At 41.6% G+C, this 21,579-nt stretch overlaps 1 protein-coding gene across 1 annotated transcript in view; it reads right to left on the reverse strand.

Moving 5' to 3' along the window:
* Window positions 1-21,579, reverse strand: part of MALRD1 (MAM and LDL receptor class A domain containing 1) — a 476,497-nt gene that overhangs the window by 382,760 nt on the left and 72,158 nt on the right. Inside the window, exons 2-5 of the mRNA XM_039526296.1 lie at window positions 21,139-21,244; window positions 8,925-9,065; window positions 5,155-5,249; window positions 4,913-5,074 (exon numbers count right to left, since the gene is read on the reverse strand). Of these exons, the coding sequence (XP_039382230.1) occupies window positions 4,913-5,074; window positions 5,155-5,249; window positions 8,925-9,065; window positions 21,139-21,244 (504 nt within the window). The remainder of the gene's footprint in view (window positions 1-4,912; window positions 5,075-5,154; window positions 5,250-8,924; window positions 9,066-21,138; window positions 21,245-21,579) is intronic.

Genomic DNA, 21,579 nt, shown 5'->3' on the forward strand with positions numbered 1-21,579 from the left:
AGTGCCATTTTGTGAGTTTATATTAGAGCTGGCCAAAAAGCATTCAGATGGAACAGTTTTCTGTTAGAACATATAGTTTCATCAAAATCTATATATTTCTCAAGAACACATCTATCTTGACAAAATGTTCTATGGGAGAATACCTTTCTCATTTCAGTAATGTGAAAATGAAACATTGTTTCATTTTGTTTTGAATTATATTGAAATAGTTTTAATATTCTATATAATTGATAACTGACAAATTTTATTGAAATATTCTGATATATTGTATATATTTTATACTATATTATGTTTCAACATTATCAAAAGGCAGCATCTGTTTTAAATGCAATGTTTCATTCCGATTTGTAATGAAAACAAACTTTGAAATGTGACACGTGTCTGACGAAGTGGATATTCACCCATGAAAGCTTATGCTCCAATATGTCTTCTAGTCTATAAGGTGCCACAGGACTCTTTGTTGCTTTTTACAGATCCAGACTAACACAGCTACCCCTCTGATATTTGAAATGTGAGATGGCCATTTATGACCATCTCTCATGTATACATATATTATACAAAGAAGTTTAAATATATCAAGTAAAGCTTGGGTGAGTTATGCTGTAGTAATTATAATCATATATTCAATTTTTCCCTTTTTATTTATTATAAGGTTTTAATTATGCCTCCAAAAATGTTATTCAGCACAGGATCATAACTTGGAAAATAAAACAAACATGAGTTTAAAAATGTACAAATAAAATAATAAAACAAACATTTGACCATTTCACAATTAGTATTGTGTATGTGGTTGAATGTGACTGGTTATTCAATAGGCTCACTTTTTTAACAATTTAAACCACTGTCCTGATTTTACCCCCCTGACTAATCTGAGTACAGATGGGATGAACTTGCATGATTTGGGTAATACTAGAGCAGTAATGTCTTGTTTTAGCTTTGCAAAATCAGAAGCGGTTTCAGAACCATATTCTACAGAACTACCATATGGGGTATTATTAAATGTTGTACTACAGCTATCCTGCTTAAACACCCACACACAGAATTTTTGTGACTAATAATAATAATTAATAATAGATGATGATATTGGGCATAAAAACAGTGTATGCGCGCTCACACATATATAAGGGGATACCCTTAAATGCACCTATTGAGTGCTTTCTAGAGTAGTTGACTCTGATGACACTTGATGACCAACACCTTTTGGGCCATATCCACTAGTACACTGATTGTTTTGCATCAGCAAGGCTAAGCAGCCATAAAGCTGTTTTAACTGTCTGAACAAGCTGGGTTTACAGCTGTTTTGTGTCACTGGAGTTGCACAAAATACCTGATGGAAATTGGTTAATCTGGTCCTTATTTTTTAAAGACATGACAGATGCCTTCTCTGGGGAAATAGATAACCTCAGTGGACTCTGATATAGTGAAGACTGCATAATTTAATAGGAAATAGAAGCTCTAGGTATTAAACATATGCATATGAAAGAAAGTTATTGCAGAAAGAAAAAAAACTTGCTGAGAGTTCAGCTATCTAAGGAAGTGGTCTGTATATGTCCTCAGTAGTTTGATTGCAAGCTTCCTCTCACAGAATCTTTTGAAGAATACTTTTAACACAGTGAAAGATGTTACAAGAGCATCTCTTCCCTGCACCTAGCAAAGCAAAAAATGTTAGCAATAGATCACCAATGGTTATTGTACATCACCATACTTTAATAGCAGCCTTGATGATTGGTATAATCACAGGTTCCCATGAGGTTATACATGTCCCAGATTCCTATGAATCTTTTAAAGATGTACTGTTTTCATCCAGCGAGTGGATTATTTTAGATTGATATATATTACTCTGATATGTTTGAACACTTTGTTGCATTATAAAGCACACGAATGGAAAAACAAGATTGCAGCAATGTTTATAAATAGCAGCATGGGCAAATTTTTAAGTTTGTGGAATTCTGTACATGTTCAGTTCCTGCATATTTCCTTTCCTTTACCTTCTTGCCACTGTTCTGACACAAAACTTTTCTGCTATTTGCCCAATATTCAATACTGGCTTGGGACATGCAGGGAACTTGTCTTATCTCCTAATATAAAACCGAGGAAAGGAAAAAAAAAAACCACTACTGAAAATGTACTAGTGAAGGGCTTGATACAATTGACCTCACAGGGAGTAGGTTCAATGCCAATTTTAAACCTTTCTGCTTCAAGGGTGCCAATTCTGTATTTCTCTCTCTCAAACTTGGCTTGAGTTTCCTACTCCAAGAGAAAAATGATGGTGTTAAATGCTTACTTCACACCTTCCACTACTGTTTTGTTTTTTAAAAATGTTATAAAGGTCTTCTTCACCAATGGCAAAAACTGTATCCCCCTCTCAATTCATTTAACTCAAGAACAACTGAACTGATTCCCCTCAAAATTTGAACAATAAATATTTACCTGTTCCATGAGACCAAGCTTGGAAACATTCAGCCCAAAAGGCTGAGGAAATCATAATGGAAATGCTTTGTTAAGCTTAGCAATAGCATTGGCTGACATAAACATAACAATGAATGCATCAAAATTCCTTCCTACCAGACCTATTATTGTTAGCTAACCATGTAGTGCAAGTGGCCACCAGCGTGTAGGCATTACAATGGCTAAGATTATGACACTTTCTCTTTTTCTGTGATTGGCAGCTCTGTTTTGTATGGCTGAATCCTCTGCAAATGCTGAATCCCAATGAAGATAACAGTCTTCCAGGCAGGCAGATCCCTTTCTGTGCAATCAGACAGCAAATACAGAAGCAATGACAAGTATGGGACTGAATCACAGGGACAATACCCACCATCCCAATCTCATTTATTCACAGCAATGCTCTGCCTCACAAAAAATGGATGTTATTTAATATGTAAGATTTCCAGCACAGAACAACTACGGGGAAAAAAACCTTGAAGAAAGAGCTCTGCTAGCCAAAGGATGTGCTGAGTTCATTTTGTGATGGGCAGCTTAAAGAGCTGCAGATTTCAATACATCAGAACTCCCTGTAGTTGGCAATAAGCCAATATGGCTATTGACTAACTATTTCACAATGGTTATTTTTCTACCTTTCATTTTTGCATGAGTTCAGTGTTTCTGAAAAATGCCATCTTGACAGCCCTGTAGACTGAGGTCCTCTAAGTATCCACAGGCCAGGTTCAGAAAGACATTTGCACTGCAAGATTACACACAAGATTCTGACAATATGCTTCCCCTTGGAACTGGAGGGAACACTTCCAAGGATGAGAGGGTACTTCAGTTCCAGAGCTAGCCCATTGGGGACCCTTAGCAAAAATATCCCCCCCCCCCAACACACACACACAGGCAATTTCTTATAATAAAAAGCAAATTGGGGCAGGGGCTTAAGTTGCTTGGGGCCCTAAGCAATTTCTTAGTCTGCTTATGCCTATTGCTGGCTCTGCTGACAGTTCAGTCTCAATGCCTGTTCAGATCCTTGGCCACTCTCATCAGAGTGCTAAAAGCAGTGACATTTCAACAGTAGTAATGATCTGTTTTATAAGGTGCACACCTGTCCTCTAGGAATTGGACTGTGACCATCAACTTATTTCACAATGACCCCCCAAACAGCTATCAGAAGGTTAAAATGTTTGCTAACCAGTAAACAGTTACAATTACAGGGAAAAGATTCCATATTCTATTAACAATTCCCCTCACCCCTTATTAAGTCTCGAAAAAGAAGGATGGGAGATAGAAAAGCAAATGTAATGCTAGATCTTGGTCTCCAGCATGAAGTTGCACACCGTTGGGTATCCACTAAGGTCAGATAAGCCCAAAAACTGAAAGCTGCACTGCACATGTGCAACTTAGTAAGCTGGTGAGGCACACACTGCTTTGAAAATGCAGGTCACAGTGGATAGTAGCCACTTTTGCAAGTCAAGCAGTGATGAGTGTTCTTCAGTCTAAGGGCAAAGACCTCATCAAATGATTTGATATTATGACTGCCATGGACAGTAACAGTATATTTAGGTTGACCAGATGTCCTGATTTTATAGGGACAGTCCCGATTTTTGGGTCTTTTTCTTATATAGGCTCCTATTACCTCCAACCCCTTGTCCCGATTTTTCACATTTGCTGTCTGGTCACCCTAAGTATATTGCGTAATCAGGCATTTGGTCAGATGTATTACAAAGCAGAGACTTACTGAGCTCTTATAACCAGATGGTCCTTACCTGAAGGGTAAGCATAATAGCCAGTTCCTCATAATAACAAGCTAGGAGTAAAATTACCCTGATATTTTAAAAACAGTATTCTGCAGAACAGTGAGAATACATTATGTATGATGTCATTTTGTAACCATGATGCTATCCCTTACTGTGCTAGTGGTCCGCATAGACTAATGTATAAAAGTGTTGAAACTAATTGAGTAAACTTTTAGAAGGTTACAGCAATTGAGAACTAGTGAAAGGACTGCATAAATATATTGTGTAACAAAGTCTCAAAGCTCGACTAAATATTGTAAATATTTAATCACCTAGCAAATCTCTATAAAAATTAACAGCCAACAAATATACAAAAAGCTCCAGTCCAGCAAAACAGTTAACTTCTTTGGAGCCTGAAAGAATACAATAACTAATCTCAGCTCTGAAACAAGTAATTTTTATGGATAGGTTCCAATTTATGATGTTATAAGGGTGATTGTTCTGTATAAAATCTGAGCACATTTGAAGTGGGTTTCAGTTTTTAGCTTCCACACACCACAAGTAGTTCCACCACAAGTTGAACTCAAGCAATAATAAATGATACTGGTCTTGAATAGCTAAAATGTGCATCTATCCCTTTTTTGATTCACATTATTTTCCAGACCTAAGATAATTTTTATATTTCTCTTCACACCATATGCTAATCTCCCCATTATAAATATACATTGTAGAAATTTACAAACCTCAAATTTTTCAGTGCTATTGATTGTGATCACATTTGTTCTCCACTGGTTTTGTAGCCCTCCTGCTTCTTGCCAGATGTTTTCAAAAGCACCATCAGAATGTGTTTGGAGTCCCACCATCAATGTTCCCCTCATTTGACCAATCCAATAGTAAAATGCAATCTAGGACAAAGACAAGTTCTGATTATTCCAGCAAATCACAATGACAAGAATATAATGAAAGGAAGGTGCAGTCCAAATACCTGGCAAATGTGTTTGCTATCAGTAGGGAAGAAAACTCTGCTCCTTAAAGTTGCAGGAGATGAGGCCACTTCAGAGGACAATAAGAGGAAATAGGCTATTTAAAAAAAGAAGAAGAATAAAATAGAAGGTTTAAGAACCAGTGGTATTCTAACAAATCTATAGAACATACCAGAAAAATTACATTATTTCGTAATTAGAAAAGGTAACTGAATGGAAATAACAGATAAATAATTACATTGAGGAGATTTATCTATAAGAGGACTTTTTCCAGGATATTTTTTGTGGTATACATTACAAACTATGTTAAAAGAATAAGCAGATATTCAATATTTTGTACTCTACTCACAGTTCAAGGTGAGGACCCAAGCCTTATTGACTGTACACTATGCAAACCCTGCTCTGAAGACAGAATTAATAACTCCCTCATGGGCTTTTCTATGATGTGTATCTGAGTGCTTCATAAACATTAATGAATTTATTTTTACCACACCCTTTTGAGCACAATCCATCCTGTCCATAGAATGAGGCAGGAGTTCTGTGTAAAAAATAGTTGTAATTAAAGACTGTATCAGGCATATGCACAACAGGGCCAAATTAAGGTTGCACAGATAACCTTAATTCCAACATTTCCTAACTTTTCAGTGCATGACTTATTTTACAACCATAATAATATTCTTTTAATGTGGTTTATTTTTGTGCACAATTTTCTAGGTTTGTAATCATGCGAATTCTCTCCCCTCCCCTTGTCTCCAGTCATCCAACCCCCATTCCTCCTCACATCCCTCATCCCCACTGGTTCCTAGTTCCAGTTTCCGTTCAGAGGCTTCTCATCTAATGTCAGTGTCTCCCCTCCCTTCCCTCCCTCCCCCAGCTCCTTGTTCCCATCTCTTTACCCAATCAGTCCCAGCATTTTCCCCACATCCTGGCTTTTCATTAGATCTGTCTCCCCTTCCCCACATCTCCTTTCTCCCACCCCACTGATTCCCAGATCAGCCTCCCTACCTGGCCAGTCCTAGTCTCCCCTCCCTAACTCCCAGTATCCCCCCAATCCCCAGTCCTAATGTTCCCCCAACCCCAGTACCCATTTTCCCTCTCCTCCTTACCAACAGCCTCCCGTTAGTGGCCATGTCATCCCCTCTACCCCCCTTTCCAATCAGGCTCTTGTCCCCTTTGCATTTGAATCAAGTAGCTTCCTCTGCCATACTTTCTGAGCCCAATAGGGAGCATCCATTGGCAGCACAGGAGACATCATCTTCTTGCTCTGTTCCCCTGCCTGGCCCAGCCTGCAGCAGCACAGAGCTGCAACTTTACAGAGAGTTCTGCTCAGTCCCAGGCTGACAGGCGCATGCCCACTGCAGATGGAATCTTTGGGCAATTTAGCTATAAAGCTCTAGCAAGATCACACGGAGCATGTGCAAACTATCATTTTTCAATAGCTCAGAAACTTGGCCAAATTTGGGCAGATTTTCATGGGAATGTCAAAAAGTACATCCTTGGTACAAAGGCCATCCCCCTGCCAAGTTTGAAGACCTTGCTCCAAAGCGTGGGGGAGTTGAGCAACTGAAAGAAAAAGCACCAGAATTTTTTTAACATGAGCAAAACAATCTATTTTCCCCTAGCCTTGTTCTCAGAAATAACTGAGTCCGTTTGGTTAAAATTTTCCATAAATGTTTAACCTGAGGCAGATGCCCAGCATGATAAGATTCAACCCAAACAGTTATAGTTTGGCAAAGTTATAAGCAACTGAAAACAGGGTCTTATAATGGGAAGTGTCAGGTAACCTTAATAGGAAGGGTAACCAGGCCTCTAGTAACAGAGCCTACAATCAATGGGAGTCCTTCCATTCATTTCAATGGGCTTTGGAGCAAGTCTGAAGTGAGGTTCGCCCAGCACTTATATAACTCTCAAATAACTGTTTCCTTAACTGTGTTCCAGAAAACCGCTTCCAACCTCAGTAATAAAATGGGTCACTTTTTAAAATGTGGGATGTTAGCTTAAGGACACAGAATGAGATTTTGTGGAAACCACTATATATATAAATATATATATTTGCCATCATCTTCCATAGGTTTCAATTTTGTTCTTTTAAAGTGAAGTAAGTAGAGAAAGTAAGGCTGACTCTTTTGAAGCCTGAGACTCTAGTAATCACTATGTTCTTATCGGTTTAATTAAAAACAATTTTAAAACAATAAAAAAAACTATATTTTCTTCTTTTTCCTTTCATACCATTAATTTTGCAGGTCTTTTAGGCTACATATTTTGATATGAACAGATTATAATTTATTTTAGAATGATCCATATCTTGCTTATAATTACTGTGCACTGAGCTTTTGCTGACTTCATACATTGATACAGCACATCTCTTAATATCCCAATTGATTTTCAAAATAGGCTTCCAAAACATCTCTCATATAAACAGATTGATTACTTGATTAATAAGTATAAAATTCCCGGGGACAGCCAAGATTAACTCAGAAAAAGATAATTAATCAAAAATTTTAAGTCATGATTATTGAATGGATTTCCTATTTCACGAATGAGGGAAATTGCCTGTAGACTGCACAGCTTAGATTTATTGATACAGTTCAAGATCATTAAGGAAATGGTGCTCAGGAATATGCTTAAAACAGTGCTGTAACAAGGGCAAGGTGAGTGAGGCACTTGCCTCGGGCGCGCAAAGCGGAGTGGCGTAGCTCTACTGCGATGGGCAGCACTTTGGCGGAAGCTCTACCACCGCCGCTTCTTCGGCTGCAGGTCCCTGAGTCCCTGTCGTAGGGAAGGACCTGCCGCCGAATTGCCCCCGCCGCTTCATTCATTCTTCGAGAGGGACTCGGGGACCCGCCGCCGAATTGCTGCCAAAGAATGAATGACGCGGTGTCAGCAATTCGGCGGCAGGTCCTTCCCTCCGACAGGGACTCAGGGACCCCCCTGCCGAATTGCTGCCAAAAAGCCTGGAGCCGGCCCTTGCCTCGGGCATAAATATTCCTTGTTATGGCTCTGGATTAAAATATATACATCTCAAGAGGATGCTCTGTGTTTGTGCTCCAGTGCAACCTTTGCTAAAATGGTAGTTTAATAGGGTCCCAACTGGAACTATACAGGCACTAGCCTTATTGGAGGCAGCGTGGAGGTGCATCATCCTATTGGTGCTTCCAAAGTAATTGGCCTCATCACAAATACAATATGTTCAGAATCACAAGCTCCACTGAAAGGTGACAATATTTGCTTCACCCAATGCAGAGCCAGCTCTACTGGCTGGTGCAGGGCAGTGACCTTGCTTTTGATCCATCCTTGATACCCCAAAGGTGGTGGTGTATCAAGTGCAGCAGGTGGAGCTAGATTCATGGAGTTCTGTGGATCACGGGTCTGTGGACCACAGGTTGATCAGGATATAGATCAAAAAAATGCCAGTACCCAGAATAATAATATGAATATCTGAAGAATAGGCCCATGCTTTCAGAAAATGCATGTAATTGTGTTTTTTGCACACCAAGTGACTAATTATATAACTAATTGCTCATTTGGAAGGGCCAAATAGACATATGCTATTGCCTACAATAGACCTAATATTTCAGAAACAATGTGATTATAAACAGACAACTAAACATCTCTGGACACAAAAGATTCTACCTCACACAACATAATTGCAAGCCTGTTGTTCAGTGCAATTCATCCAACAGAACATGAGTATTTTAAGTTGGTGAAATAAAACAGGTGGGAGTTCATAAAGACATGGTTATTCCTTTTTTAAAATATAGGGGACCCTTACCAGTTTTATTCCCATTGTGGTCAGAATGTGGAGATCCCATGTTGGTCAGGCCATTTCTCCTAGTCCATCCAGTCTGTAAGTCCTCACCATGCATCATATTGCACAGGTCAGTTTCAAAGTCACATGTTTCATAGGAAGAACCTAATCAAAGAGGCCTGTTTTCAGAAACTGTATGCAGTAAAGGTTTGACTCATTGAGCAAATATATAATGCAACCATACCCAGAGAAATAGATACAAATGAAATTATAAATTGTTAGTTAGTACTAAGGCTATGATTTAGTCACAGCAGTCACTGATTCCATGACTTTACCAGACCTCTGAATTCTTCGGCTGCACCTGTCAGTGGCTGAAGCTGGGGCAGGGGCTGCAGCCAGGGGAGTGTGCTTTTGCCCCACAGCTTGTACGATTATTTTTAGTAAAAGCTCATTTATTGCCCATGACCTGTCCATGACTTTTACTAAAAATAACCATGACAAAATCTTAGTCTTAATTATTACTTATAAAGCACCCAGAAATAGCCTAAATGACTAAAAAGACTTCCTAAATTGTAGACCAGACACAATGAGTAATAGCAATAAACAATGCAGAGGGAATAACAGGGAGGGGAGGATGATGGTTGCAAAAAAAGTCAATGTCTATCTCCTGGATGATCTCATGTCCTGTTTTACTACTGCAGATATAGTACAGACCCTTTTCCCACCACATATGAAGTCCCATATATATGCATTTTCACCATCTCTACAAATGTACAGGAAACTGTGGAGGCTAGCAAAATACTTTGAATGCATAAAAATTTTTCTTAAGAGATACTGCCAACATCATCAAGTTACCATTTACTTCAAATGCTTCAATACACACTATTATTCATGTCAGTACAGGGCTTTCTCATGCAGTAATGAAGATTAAACACTAGGAAATAACCATTTAACACAAATATTTTTATCTCCACTGTCTTTCTTGTCACTGTATTGAACCCTGGATTTTTAACAGCATGGTTATAACATTTATTAGGAAAGTATGAACCCAGTCCCAGAAATCTCCACAGGCCTAATCCTGAAAGTTACTGAATGCTTACTCAGGGGGTGTCATCTCATCAATGGATGGATAAGGCACTCAGCACCTTCCATGAATGGGCACTAAATTAGACTAATGCTCACTTCACTAGTTGGGGTGCCAGTTTGATGGGGCCATGAGTACCAGAGATGGGGTGGGGGAAGATCTCAACCGGGAGCAAGTATGACAGTGCTCCATGCAGTCCCCCCTGCTTTCCCCTCCTATTCTCTTTCACCGTGTGTTCAGGAGGAAGGGGCTGTTTCTTTCTCTTTTCCCCCTTCCTGCCGCCCAGCATGGGGAACAGGAGAGACATTGTATACTTCTTTCAGACGCTGGAGCATGCCCCATCCATCACTGCTGCCATTGTGCAGTGGGGTACTGGTGGGGTTTGGTGATTAGCTGCATAATGAGTGAAGCGGAGCAGCAACTCTGGGGTCACTGCCAGAGCAGAAGATATGTACCTGGCAGCTTAGGGGAACCTGAGAGCAAGCCGGTTCCTCTGAACAGCCCCAGCAGTGCCCTCTCAGAAGTGTTGAGGATAGTGGCTGCCAAGGCTAGCCCTGGAGCTCTAACTCGTATTACAGCTACCAAAGCACTTCTAGCTTCAGGGCCTAGTCACTGTGAATTGGGACCAGATGCTCCAGAGGATGCAGAAAGGGGAACAAGAGCAGCCACTGACAGGAGGAACCCAAGCCCCAGGGAGAAACAGCCTGCTGACCCCCCTGCTTTGGTGGGAGCTTCTGAGGCTGCCTTACACTCTGCTTCAGCTGGGGAGACTACGGGGGAGGAGGGAGGTGGAGGCACTTCTAGCCCCTCTGCAGTAGGGGCTCCCCATTTGGTGGTAATGCCTCTGGGAATTATGGATGGTATTCCCTCCTTATGGACAATCTGGAACACAGGGGCCATTGGTGAGATGTTACTGCCAGGATCCCATGGCCTCGTATCCACTGCTGAAGTGGCTGGTGCTGTCTCTGGCACAGTAGGGGAGCCCACCCCAGGTTAGAAGGGGACAGTCCTGTTCTCCACCCCTCCCTGCTTCAGCACCACCAGGATTCCCAATTGCTATTGATCCTGCTGTCTGCATGGTTTGCTGTCCCTCCTTCAATCCTGCACTGAACATAAGGATGTGTGAAGAAAGAATTCTGATAGCAAAAAAATGGTAAAGTCAGACTTCAGACTTCTGCCTGTACACCCTTCTGACATAGTTTGTTAGGGTTTCAATTCAAGGAGCAATTTTACTTGAACAAAATTATACCAATGGGATGCTCCGCCTCCTGCATAGCCCTTGAAAAGCTTAGTTCTGCATGAGAATCAGCACTGGTCAGGGAATCCAGACTTAGAGAAGTCACTCATTATCTTGGTGATTTTCTTTTTGTAGGAGGAACAGAAACAGACACTGTCTGGGAGCCCCATTAACAAGATAAAACATGAGAGGTCCTGATACCCATTTGGAATTGGATACTGCAGCGAGTATTTCTCATCACCCCTTTGAAAAATTGGCAGAATTGTGAGAATTATTATCCATCATTCTGGCAACCAAGAAAGCATGCCTCTGACAGCTGCAGGTTATCACTGGCCATCTAAATTTTGCATGCAGGGTTATGGCTCCTGGAAGTAATTTTAATATACACTAGCTGCAGCCACAATTGGTATTACCAGGCCTCATCACTATATTTGGCTGACCAAGGAAATGAGAGGGGACCTAAAGTTTTGGGATATGTTTTTGTCAGAATACAATGGGGTATCATTTTGGCATGCAGAGTGAACGCTGGATGTGGACTTGCAGGTCCACTTAGACACAGATGGTGGCATGGGCTTCCAAGTGTACCTCTGTCATGATGTTTGTCTCCTATAATACCCCCTTGGGGTGTGATGGGGCCCTGTACCCCCCCAACCTGCAGTCCTCAGAGTCAGGATGATACAGCTGTGGGAGACTCAGCCCTCTGGCTGAGTCCTGTGGAAGCCTACCCCTTCTGGGATATCAGAGGCCCACAAAAAGGAAAAAAGAAAACCAACAAACTGACAAGCACCCTTACCAGGCTTCCCTTCCTTCAAGGGGCCTCTCACAGGCTGTAGTCTACCTCAATGGCCAAAGATGAACCACTAACAATAGTACTAGAGTAACTATTCAGAGTCTGGCCAACCCTTCCCTTCAGATTGGTTGTGGTTGTGTGAACAATCCCTATTCTCAGCCATAGTATCCTCCAGGAGCTGAGGATGTGAAAGTGTGTGGTCCACTCAGGGCTGCAGCTAAGTCAGCTGAGCTTCCCCCAGCCCTGCCATATCTTGTAGGTGTGGTGAGGCAGGGCTGCTTGAGCTTCCAGCAGTTCATTAACCCTCACCTAACCAGTGCAGAGTTTGTATACCCTGTCACAACTTCCAAGGGAAATGGTGTGCTCAGAGGTGGCTGGATCATCCAGGGAATCACCAAAGACATCAGATTTCTGGGGGTTTTCCTCTATCTTAGGGTCCATCTTTATTTGGGTAACAGATTCCAGGATAAGTGAGTTCATTTCCAGAGTGAAAACATAAATTCCAAGACCAGAAAGGACCATTATGATCATCTAGCCTGACCTGTCCTTGGTGTTAATAATGGCCTGATCAATGCTCTGTCTCGTGTTCAGATTTGGAGAATTAGCAACACAGGCTGAAAGGACACAATAGTGATGCCTCATACCATGTGCAACCTTGATTACAGATTGCATTCCGGCTAGCATGACACTCCACTGCCACACGGACATTCCAAATTTACAAAGCAAGATTTTCAGAGAGTTTATGGATTTCAAGGTGTGCCAGGCCTACCTCACATATGGCCCATCCCAGAACTGCAAGTAATTCAGTTTGTGGTAGAGTTAGTTCATTGAGGCCTGGCTTCATCTACAATTGCAGGTCAAGAGTAAAGGGGTAAAAGGATTCCCCAATTTTTGCACTGAGTGTGTAGTTTGCAGATTACTAGAAAGTTGGCCATGTTCAAGGGGACCATAGGCAGACTGCAGAAAACCAATCATTATTCAGATAAAAAGAGATTTAGTCCTTAAATTCCCCAAGTTTGCAATAGTGTCAGTAAAGCAGTACCATTTACAGCAGTCTTCCTGGTGGTCTTTTTGAGGGCTTTCAGCTTGGAGGAAATAGTTTCTGGCTCAAAGAGCAATGAGTCTAACCAAGTGTTGCCACAGGAAACTTGCAATGGGATCAAGGAAAAGTCATCTTGATATTGTCAGTTAAAAGCAGATCAGATTTGTCATGGTACCAAAATTGTGCTGAATGAGAGTGGTGAAAAGGTTACTTGCCCCATGAAGGTATTAAAAGCAGTCATCCCTTTGGCTTCAGAGCCATTGTTTGTCCATCTTCACTCATTGATATATTTGCTTTCCATAACCAACTCTCTGCATAACTGTTCATGTACCCAAATATTTGGATGCTAATATCTAAATTGTATCATTAAATTTATTAATCTTAATAGGGTTATTGATGATTATGTCCTCTATGTATTGTATGACTTTTCAACCAACCTTTGTACTTTTGGATAATTTAAGCACTATACCCAGATGGGGGGACAGCTAGTTCAGTGGTTTGAGCACTGGCCCGCTAAACCCAGGGTTGTGAGCTCAATCCTTGAGGGGACCATTTGGGGAACTGGGGTAAAAAATCTGTTTGGGGATTAGTCCTGCTTTGAGCAGGGGGTTGGACTAGATGACCTCCTGAGGTCCCTTCCAACCCTAATAGTCTATGATTCTATTATATTTTATTTTGGGGGGAGTGATAGCTCAATGGTTTGAGCATTGGCCTGCTAAACCCAGGGTTGTGAGTTCAATCCTTGAGGGGGCCACTTAGGGATCTGGGGCAAAAATTGGTCCTGCTAGTGAAAGCAGGGGGCTGGACTCAATGACCTTTCAAGGTCCCTTCCAGTTCTAGGAGATTGGTATATCTCCAATTATTACCTATGTACAGACACTCTTTTCTTATCCTATGTATTATATAATTTTAAACATTAGCTTTAATAAAAAAAATTATTGGGCATATAAAGAGGCATCTGGCAAAAATCTGGCTCATATCTAGATTACATTCCCATGTTGGTTGCTTGCCTGAGGTATCAGAGGAGGTTGTGGGATCAGCTAGTGCCCCTCATCCACTCTATGGCAGGCTGTTTCCATTCCCAGCCGGTGATCATTATTCACTTAGGGGAGAATTACTTAGGCACAGCAAAAGGGCCTAGTTTGATCATTAGAATAAAGAGGGATTTCAGCCACATTTCATCTCTTTCCCCTCAAATAGTCTTGATCTGCTCACACCAAGACAAGTTTGGTGAGGAGTCGCCAGACCTGCCAAGATTGACCAGGCCAAGAAAGAAGTGAATTGAGAAACGGGTAAGTATATAAAAGTGACAAGGGGGTATAGTGATTTCCCATAAGGGAATTAAATTTAACAGCCCCCCAAAACTGTTGAGAGAGGATGGGGTATATCTATCCAACACAGGAGTAGGATATTTTCTTGGAGCACCTCAAGCAATGAGTGGATTCCTCTCTAGATGCCTGATGCAAGGGTGGGGGGCAAGAGATACCCAAGCTGATTGCTGTTGTCTCCTGCGATGAGTTCCAGTGTGGCTGATGCAATAAAAGTCTGATCTGAAGTCTCTTTAATGCAATGGGCTGCTTGGGCATTGGTCTCCAGCATGACACTGCACAGTGAGAGGGTATCTCCTACATCTCATGTAGCATGTGGTTCCCCTCATCTTGTCTCTTCTACCTCCAGCATGGAGGAAGGGAGTGGATCATGGCTGGCTTCAGTCAGAGTCCCGGAGAGGCTTTCATACCCACCCTCAGGGTTGTAGAAGCCAGGCCAGTGCTGCCAGTTTTGGTCCACAATGGAACAGCCCTGCTGGGTAATTTTTTGGGGGGGTGGGGGGAAAGGGGGGGGGCTAACCACCATTGGGTAATAGTTTTAAACACAGTTGCAGCCTCTGCATTCAACCATACTACGGTGTATGTCTCTCTTTCTGTGTCCACATCAACGCAACACAATGATTAGTTATGAGGTGCAAAAGAGGCAGCAGACAGCACTGGTTTAGGCATTTGTAGTGTAGATTAATGTATAGATTAGCTGAGCCAGCAGCTATTTTTTTGCTGCTGTTTTCATCTTTGGTAATGTGCTATATCTTTCAGTTGCTGAAAAGCATGTCAATAGTTCATTATCACAAACACTGCTGGAGCATAGTTGTATTATATGAAATAAACTGAATCACACTCAATCTTATCTCAGGAGATTTCCCATAGCTGAAAAACCAAATTAAAATGTCAACAAGTTAGAATAAGAAGCACAGTTTTTTTGTTTTAAATTAAAACTCCTGATCACTCATGATTATTTTTTAAAAGATCAGTTCTATTTATTTTCACAGAACATCTAACTTGAAAGTTGTCCAATGTAATTTGCTGGAAGATAAATTTATGCAGATAAAGTTACTGCTTGGGGAGCAGAGGGGAGGAGGATGAAATGTGTGGGTTGTTCTAGACACATTTTTCTCAGTGTTTGTTTTGCACAAAACAGTCTTTAAAGCCATCCCGAAGTTAAACAAATCGTCTAAATCCCAGAGAAACAAACTACAGTTCAAGTTCAACTGTGTCTATTTAATTTTGATAATCTTTCTAGAAACATGAGACACTGCATCACATGTTAAAGAATTTTTGATAAGAAGATACTGTCTCAACAAAGAAAGACACTTCCAGTGAAAATAATGTGTATATTTTTAATGGCTCCTTGAGTGCTTTTGGAGAGTTAAAAGTTTAGCCAACACACATACTTATATACTAATATATATATTATTTTCAAGAGTGCTATTTTGGGAATGCAATATTATTTTAAAAGAGCAGTTTTATCATTTTCCCCCAGTGAATATTTTGCAATAGAAACTCACAGCTTAAAGATGATTCTAAATACAATATATATACAATTTATCCCACTCTCTCTCTCTCAGGCACAAACACCTCAGATGTGAAAGAGAAAAGATGAGACCAAACTGGTGATAAAAGTATAATATTTGAGGTTCCAGTCCTACAATCTGATTCATGCAGATAAAACCCTTATTCCCATATAGAGACCAAATTAAATCAGTGGAGCTCTCCGTGGGCACAGGGGTCCATCCATTCACATCAGAGTGCAGTTCTGGGGCCTAAGCAAAAGACTAGCTCACACAAAAAACAGTGAATCTGAACAGCCCTGATGGTCAGTGGGCAATGATAGGGTTATAATTCAAAATCAGAATCCAGATCTGCATCTGAATTTTATGATTAACACGTGGGGCTTGTCTACACAGGGAACAGTCCAGAATAGCTCTTTTGTCCACATGGACACACTTATTCCATGTTAAAGTCCCTTTATGCAGTTTAGCTTAATCCACACAAAGGCACTTTTGGTGTGGAATAAGAGTGTCAGCACTGACAGCTAGTGAGGAATAAGTATTGCACTTTAAATTAAAAAACTAATTTAATTTGTGATAGCTTCTCCATGTAGACAAATCTGACCTAACTCCTCATATTCAGCAACAAAGAATCCTGTGGCACCTTATAGACTAACAGACGTTCTGCAGCATGAGCTTTCGTGGGTGAATACCCACTTCTTCAGATGCAAGTGGTGGAAATTTCCAGGGGCAGGTTTATATATGCAAGCAAGAAGCAAGCTAGAGATAATGAGGTTAGTTCAATCAGGGAGGATGAGGCCCTGTTCTGGCAGTTGAGGTGTGAAAACCAAGGGAGGAGAAACTGGTTCTGTAATTGGCAAGCCATTCACAGTCTTTGTTTAATCCTGAGCTGATGGTGTCAAATTTGCAGATGAACTGGAGCTCAGCAGTTTCTCTTTGAAGTCTGGTTCTGAAGTTTTTTTGCTGCAGGATGGCCACCTTAAGATCTGCTATTGTGTGGCCAGGGAGGTTGAAGTGTTCTCCTACAGGTTTTTGTATATTGCCATTCCTAATATCTGATTTGTGTCCATTTATCCTTTTCCTTAGAGACTGTCCAGTTTGGCCGATGTACATAGCAGAGGGGCATTGCTGGCATATGATGGCATATATTACATTGGTGGACGTGCAGGTGAATGAACCGGTGATGGTGTGGCTGATCTGGTTAGGTCCTGTGATGGTGTTACTGGTGTAGATATGTGGGCAGAGTTGGCATCGAGGTTTGTTGCATGGGTTGGTTCCTGAGCTAGAGTTACTATGGTGCGGTGTGCAGTTACTGGTGAGAAACGTCTGTCCTATCTCGGGGACTCTCTTTTTGCCCTGCCACCCCCACCAACATGATACAGTTCTGCGGCGATCTGGAAGCCTACTTTCGCCGTCTCCGACTCAAAGAATACTTTCAGGACAACACTGAACAGCGCACTGATACACAGTTACCCTCCCACCAACAGCACAAAAAGAAGAACTCCACATGGACTCCTCCTGAGGGTCGAAATGACAGTCTGGACCTATACATTGAATGCTTCCGCCGACGTGCACAGGCAGAAATTGTGGAAAAACAACATCGCTTGCCTCATAACCTAAGTCGTGCAGAACGCAATGCCATCCACAGCCTCAGAAACCATCCTGACATTATAATCAAAGAGGCTGATAAAGGAGGTGCTGTTGTCATCATGAACAGGTCTGACTACCAAAAGGAGGCCGCCAGACAACTCTCCAACACCAAATTCTACAGGCCACTGCCCTCAGATCCCACTGAGGAATACACTAAGGAACTGAACCATCTACTCAGGACACTCCCTACACTAACACCGGAACAAATCAACATACCCTTAGAGCCCCGACCAGGGCTATTCTATCTACTGCCCAAAATCCACAAACCTGGAAATCCTGGACGCCCCATCATCTCGGGCATTGGAACTCTCACTGAAGGACTGTCTGGATATGTGGACTCTCTACTGAGACCCTATGCCACCAGCACTCCCAGCTATCTCCGTGACACCACTGATTTCCTGAGGAAACTACAATGCATTGGTGACCTTCCAGAAAACACCATCCTGGCCACCATGGATGTAGAGGCTCTCTACACCAACATCCCACACGCTGATGGAATACAAGCTGTCAGGAACAGTATCCTGATGAGGCCACAGCACAACTTGTTGCTGAGCTCTGTGCCTTTATCCTCAGACACAACTATTTCAAATTTGATGACAATATATATCTCCAGATCAGTGGCACCGCTATGGGCACCCGCATGGCCCCACAATATGCCAATATTTTTATGGCTGACCTGGAACAACGCTTCCTCAGCTCCCGTCCACTCACGCCCCTTCTCTACCTACGCTACATTGATGACATCTTCATCATCTGGACCCATGGGAAAGAGACTCTGGAAAAATTTCACCACGATTTCAACAGCTTCCACCCCACCATCAACCTCAGCCTGGACCAATCTACACGTCCTAGACACTACGGTGCAAATAATTGATGGACACATTAACACCACCCTATACCGAAAACCTACCGACCGCTATGCCTACCTTCATGCCTCCAGCTTCCATCCGGGCACACCACAAGATCCATTGTCTACAGCCAAGCACTGAGGTACAACCGCATCTGCTCTAACCCCACAGACAGAGACCAACACCTACAAAATCTCCACCAAGCATTCTCAAAACTACAGTACCCACACGAGGAAATAAGGAGACAGATCAACAGAGCCAGACGTGTACCCAGAAGCCTCCTACTACAAGACAAACCCAAGAAAGAAACCAACAGGACTCCACTGGCCATCACATACAGTCCCCAGCTAAAACCCTCCAGCGCATCATCAGGGATCTACAACCCATCCTGGAGAATGATCCCACACTTTCACAGGCCTTGGGTGGCAGGCCAGTCCTCGCCCACAGACAACCTGCCAACCTGAAGCATATTCTCACCAGTAACTGCACACCGCACCATAGTAACTCTAGCTCAGGAACCAACCCATGCAACAAACCTCGATGCCAACTCTGCCCACATATCTACACCAGTAACACCATCACAGGACCTAACCAGATCAGCCACACCATCACCGGTTCATTCACCTGCACGTCCACCAATGTAATATATGCCATCATATGCCAGCAATGCCCCTCTGCTATGTACATCGGCCAAACTGGACAGTCTCTAAGGAAAAGGATAAATGGACACAAATCAGATATTAGGAATGGCAATATACAAAAACCTGTAGGAGAACACTTCAACCTCCCTGGCCACACAATAGCAGATCTTAAGGTGGCCATCCTGCAGCAAAAAAACTTCAGAACCAGACTTCAAAGAGAAACTGCTGAGCTCCAGTTCATCTGCAAATTTGACACCATCAGCTCAGGATTAAACAAAGACTGTGAATGGCTTGCCAATTACAGAACCAGTTTCTCCTCCCTTGGTTTTCACACCTCAACTGCCAGAACAGGGCCTCATCCTCCCTGATTGAACTAACCTCATTATCTCTAGCTTGCTTCTTGCTTGCATATATAAACCTGCCCCTGGAAATTTCCACCACTTGCATCTGAAGAAGTGGGTATTCACCCACGAAAGCTCATGCTGCAGAACGTCTGTTAGTCTATAAGGTGCCACAGGATTCTTTGTTGCTTTTACAGATCCAGACTAACACGGCTACCCCTCTGATACTTGTCCTCATATTCAGATGCTCCCAAACTCTGTTTGAAATCCAGATTTCCAATTTTGTGGTGCTCCCATCTCTAATTTAAATTCAAGTCTGTTTCCCTTTTAGATCTGTTTCCTGCCTCCGGTGATATAATTTTTATAGAAGAGTCTTTTGGGGTCTCTTATTCCCTCTCCTGCTTTCACATGAATGATTCTCCTGTAGCACAATTATGAATGGGCCTGAACAAGAGTGTGTAAAGAACTGCCATAGAAATTAACAAAAAGGCATGTTTTCTTGTACATTCTGCCAATGTAGCAGAGAGTGTATTTCAGTGACCTATCTGCCTGGAGGAAATATTCTTCTGTAGAGGAAACAACAGCCAGGGACCATATATACTACATACTCAAACTGAGCTTTTCAGGTATAGCTGGACATAACATACAAACATCCCTTGTGTTCAAACTGCTATTATGTTGAAACTTGCCAAGATACATGCTTGGCACTGCATTTGTGAGGGGGTTCAGTGCACTTAATTTTCTGCCTGGTAATTCATAATCCTGTCTACTGTAACATGATACTGCATACAGAATGCTTAACCCACTTCTATCTTCCTGCTCAACCAAACCAAAGGTTATGTTTGCAGGATACACATTTCTAAGCCTGTAACCTGCTAACGTGAACATCTGTTTTCTGGAGCTACTGCCACAAGGTAGTCTCCAGGTTCTACCAGAGACATTTAAGTTTTTAAGTTAAAAATCACAAAATTCAGGAAATCCAAACTCCTTCTTGTGCTCCAGGAATAGGGTTCTCAGGGAACAGGACTCTTGTGCTGGGCATTGTTATGTGTATGTTGCAATGTAGCTTAATGTTATAGCAAAGGTAAATGTCAGCTGTAAATTCAGTTCAGCTAGGTAAGTGCAGCCAGCTTGAGTGGACTCAGATTATCTGGATGGCTGTTTTAGGGCTACTTGACCACAGCCACATTCAGAAACATTGATGACATCTCAAGTTATTAAGCCAAAGCTATAAATTCATAACTTTTGTTGTATTTGTTTGCTCACTTAGTACTTTGTGTGAGCTCTAGCTGTGTTACTTTGATCACTATTCTTGTACCGAAACAAAACTGAAACATTTATTACTGAACTGTCATTGACCTGCAACAAAGATTTTTACCAAAATTCTTTCACAAAATTATTTTTAGAACAGACCTGAATTCCAGGGGGAAAGTTTGTATCTAGCTAACATTTAATACATTTTGACTATAATAAGCGGTTATGAATTAAAGGAAAGCAGGGTTGGGTGGAAGTTTCATCTAGTGACGTACCTGGAATAAGAAAAATCCATTAAAGATATACAGATTTGGATATAAATTGAAATTTAAGCAGGAAACATTTGAGTAAAAGAAAAAAAAAATAGATGAACTACAATTCCATGAAGTTTCATCCAAAATGAAATTCTGTGCCCTTCTGTTCACTGCTAGTTATTTTATAAGTAAAGCTATCTAACTGTACTACAAAAAACTTTGCTTAACTTCTGATGAAGCCCACCGAGAGCTACTTACAACGTTTTTCATCACTGCTGTCTTGGCGCTGGTTGTTGAAATTGCACGCTTCCTTTGGTGGAACCGAGGATCCATTGGCACATCGGAAGTCATGTCCTGTGGATGACTGAACAAGTAGAAGAGTGAGAGGACACCAAAAACAACAGAAGCTGACTTTGTTCATTGGATATGCTACCATCCAGGCTTCCACTTTGAAGAGAACTATTGCAGCAATCTAGTTCTGGCCAAGAAGTGTTCATAAAAAGCCATGCTTACACATGTTGCTTTAAAACTTTATTTTCTAGAGTTGCACGTGTTAGGAGTTTGATACTCTAACGAAATATGGTCTGTGTGAGGAAGTTACATTTGAGCCATATATCAGTGTTTCCTTGGAAAATATGTAACTAAATTGCATCACTTCTTTTATGACTAGCAGGCTTGTTTTGTTGAATTACTATGCAA

Source organism: Mauremys reevesii, linkage group 2, assembly GCF_016161935.1.
Source record: "Mauremys reevesii isolate NIE-2019 linkage group 2, ASM1616193v1, whole genome shotgun sequence".
NCBI lineage: Eukaryota > Metazoa > Chordata > Testudines > Geoemydidae > Mauremys > Mauremys reevesii.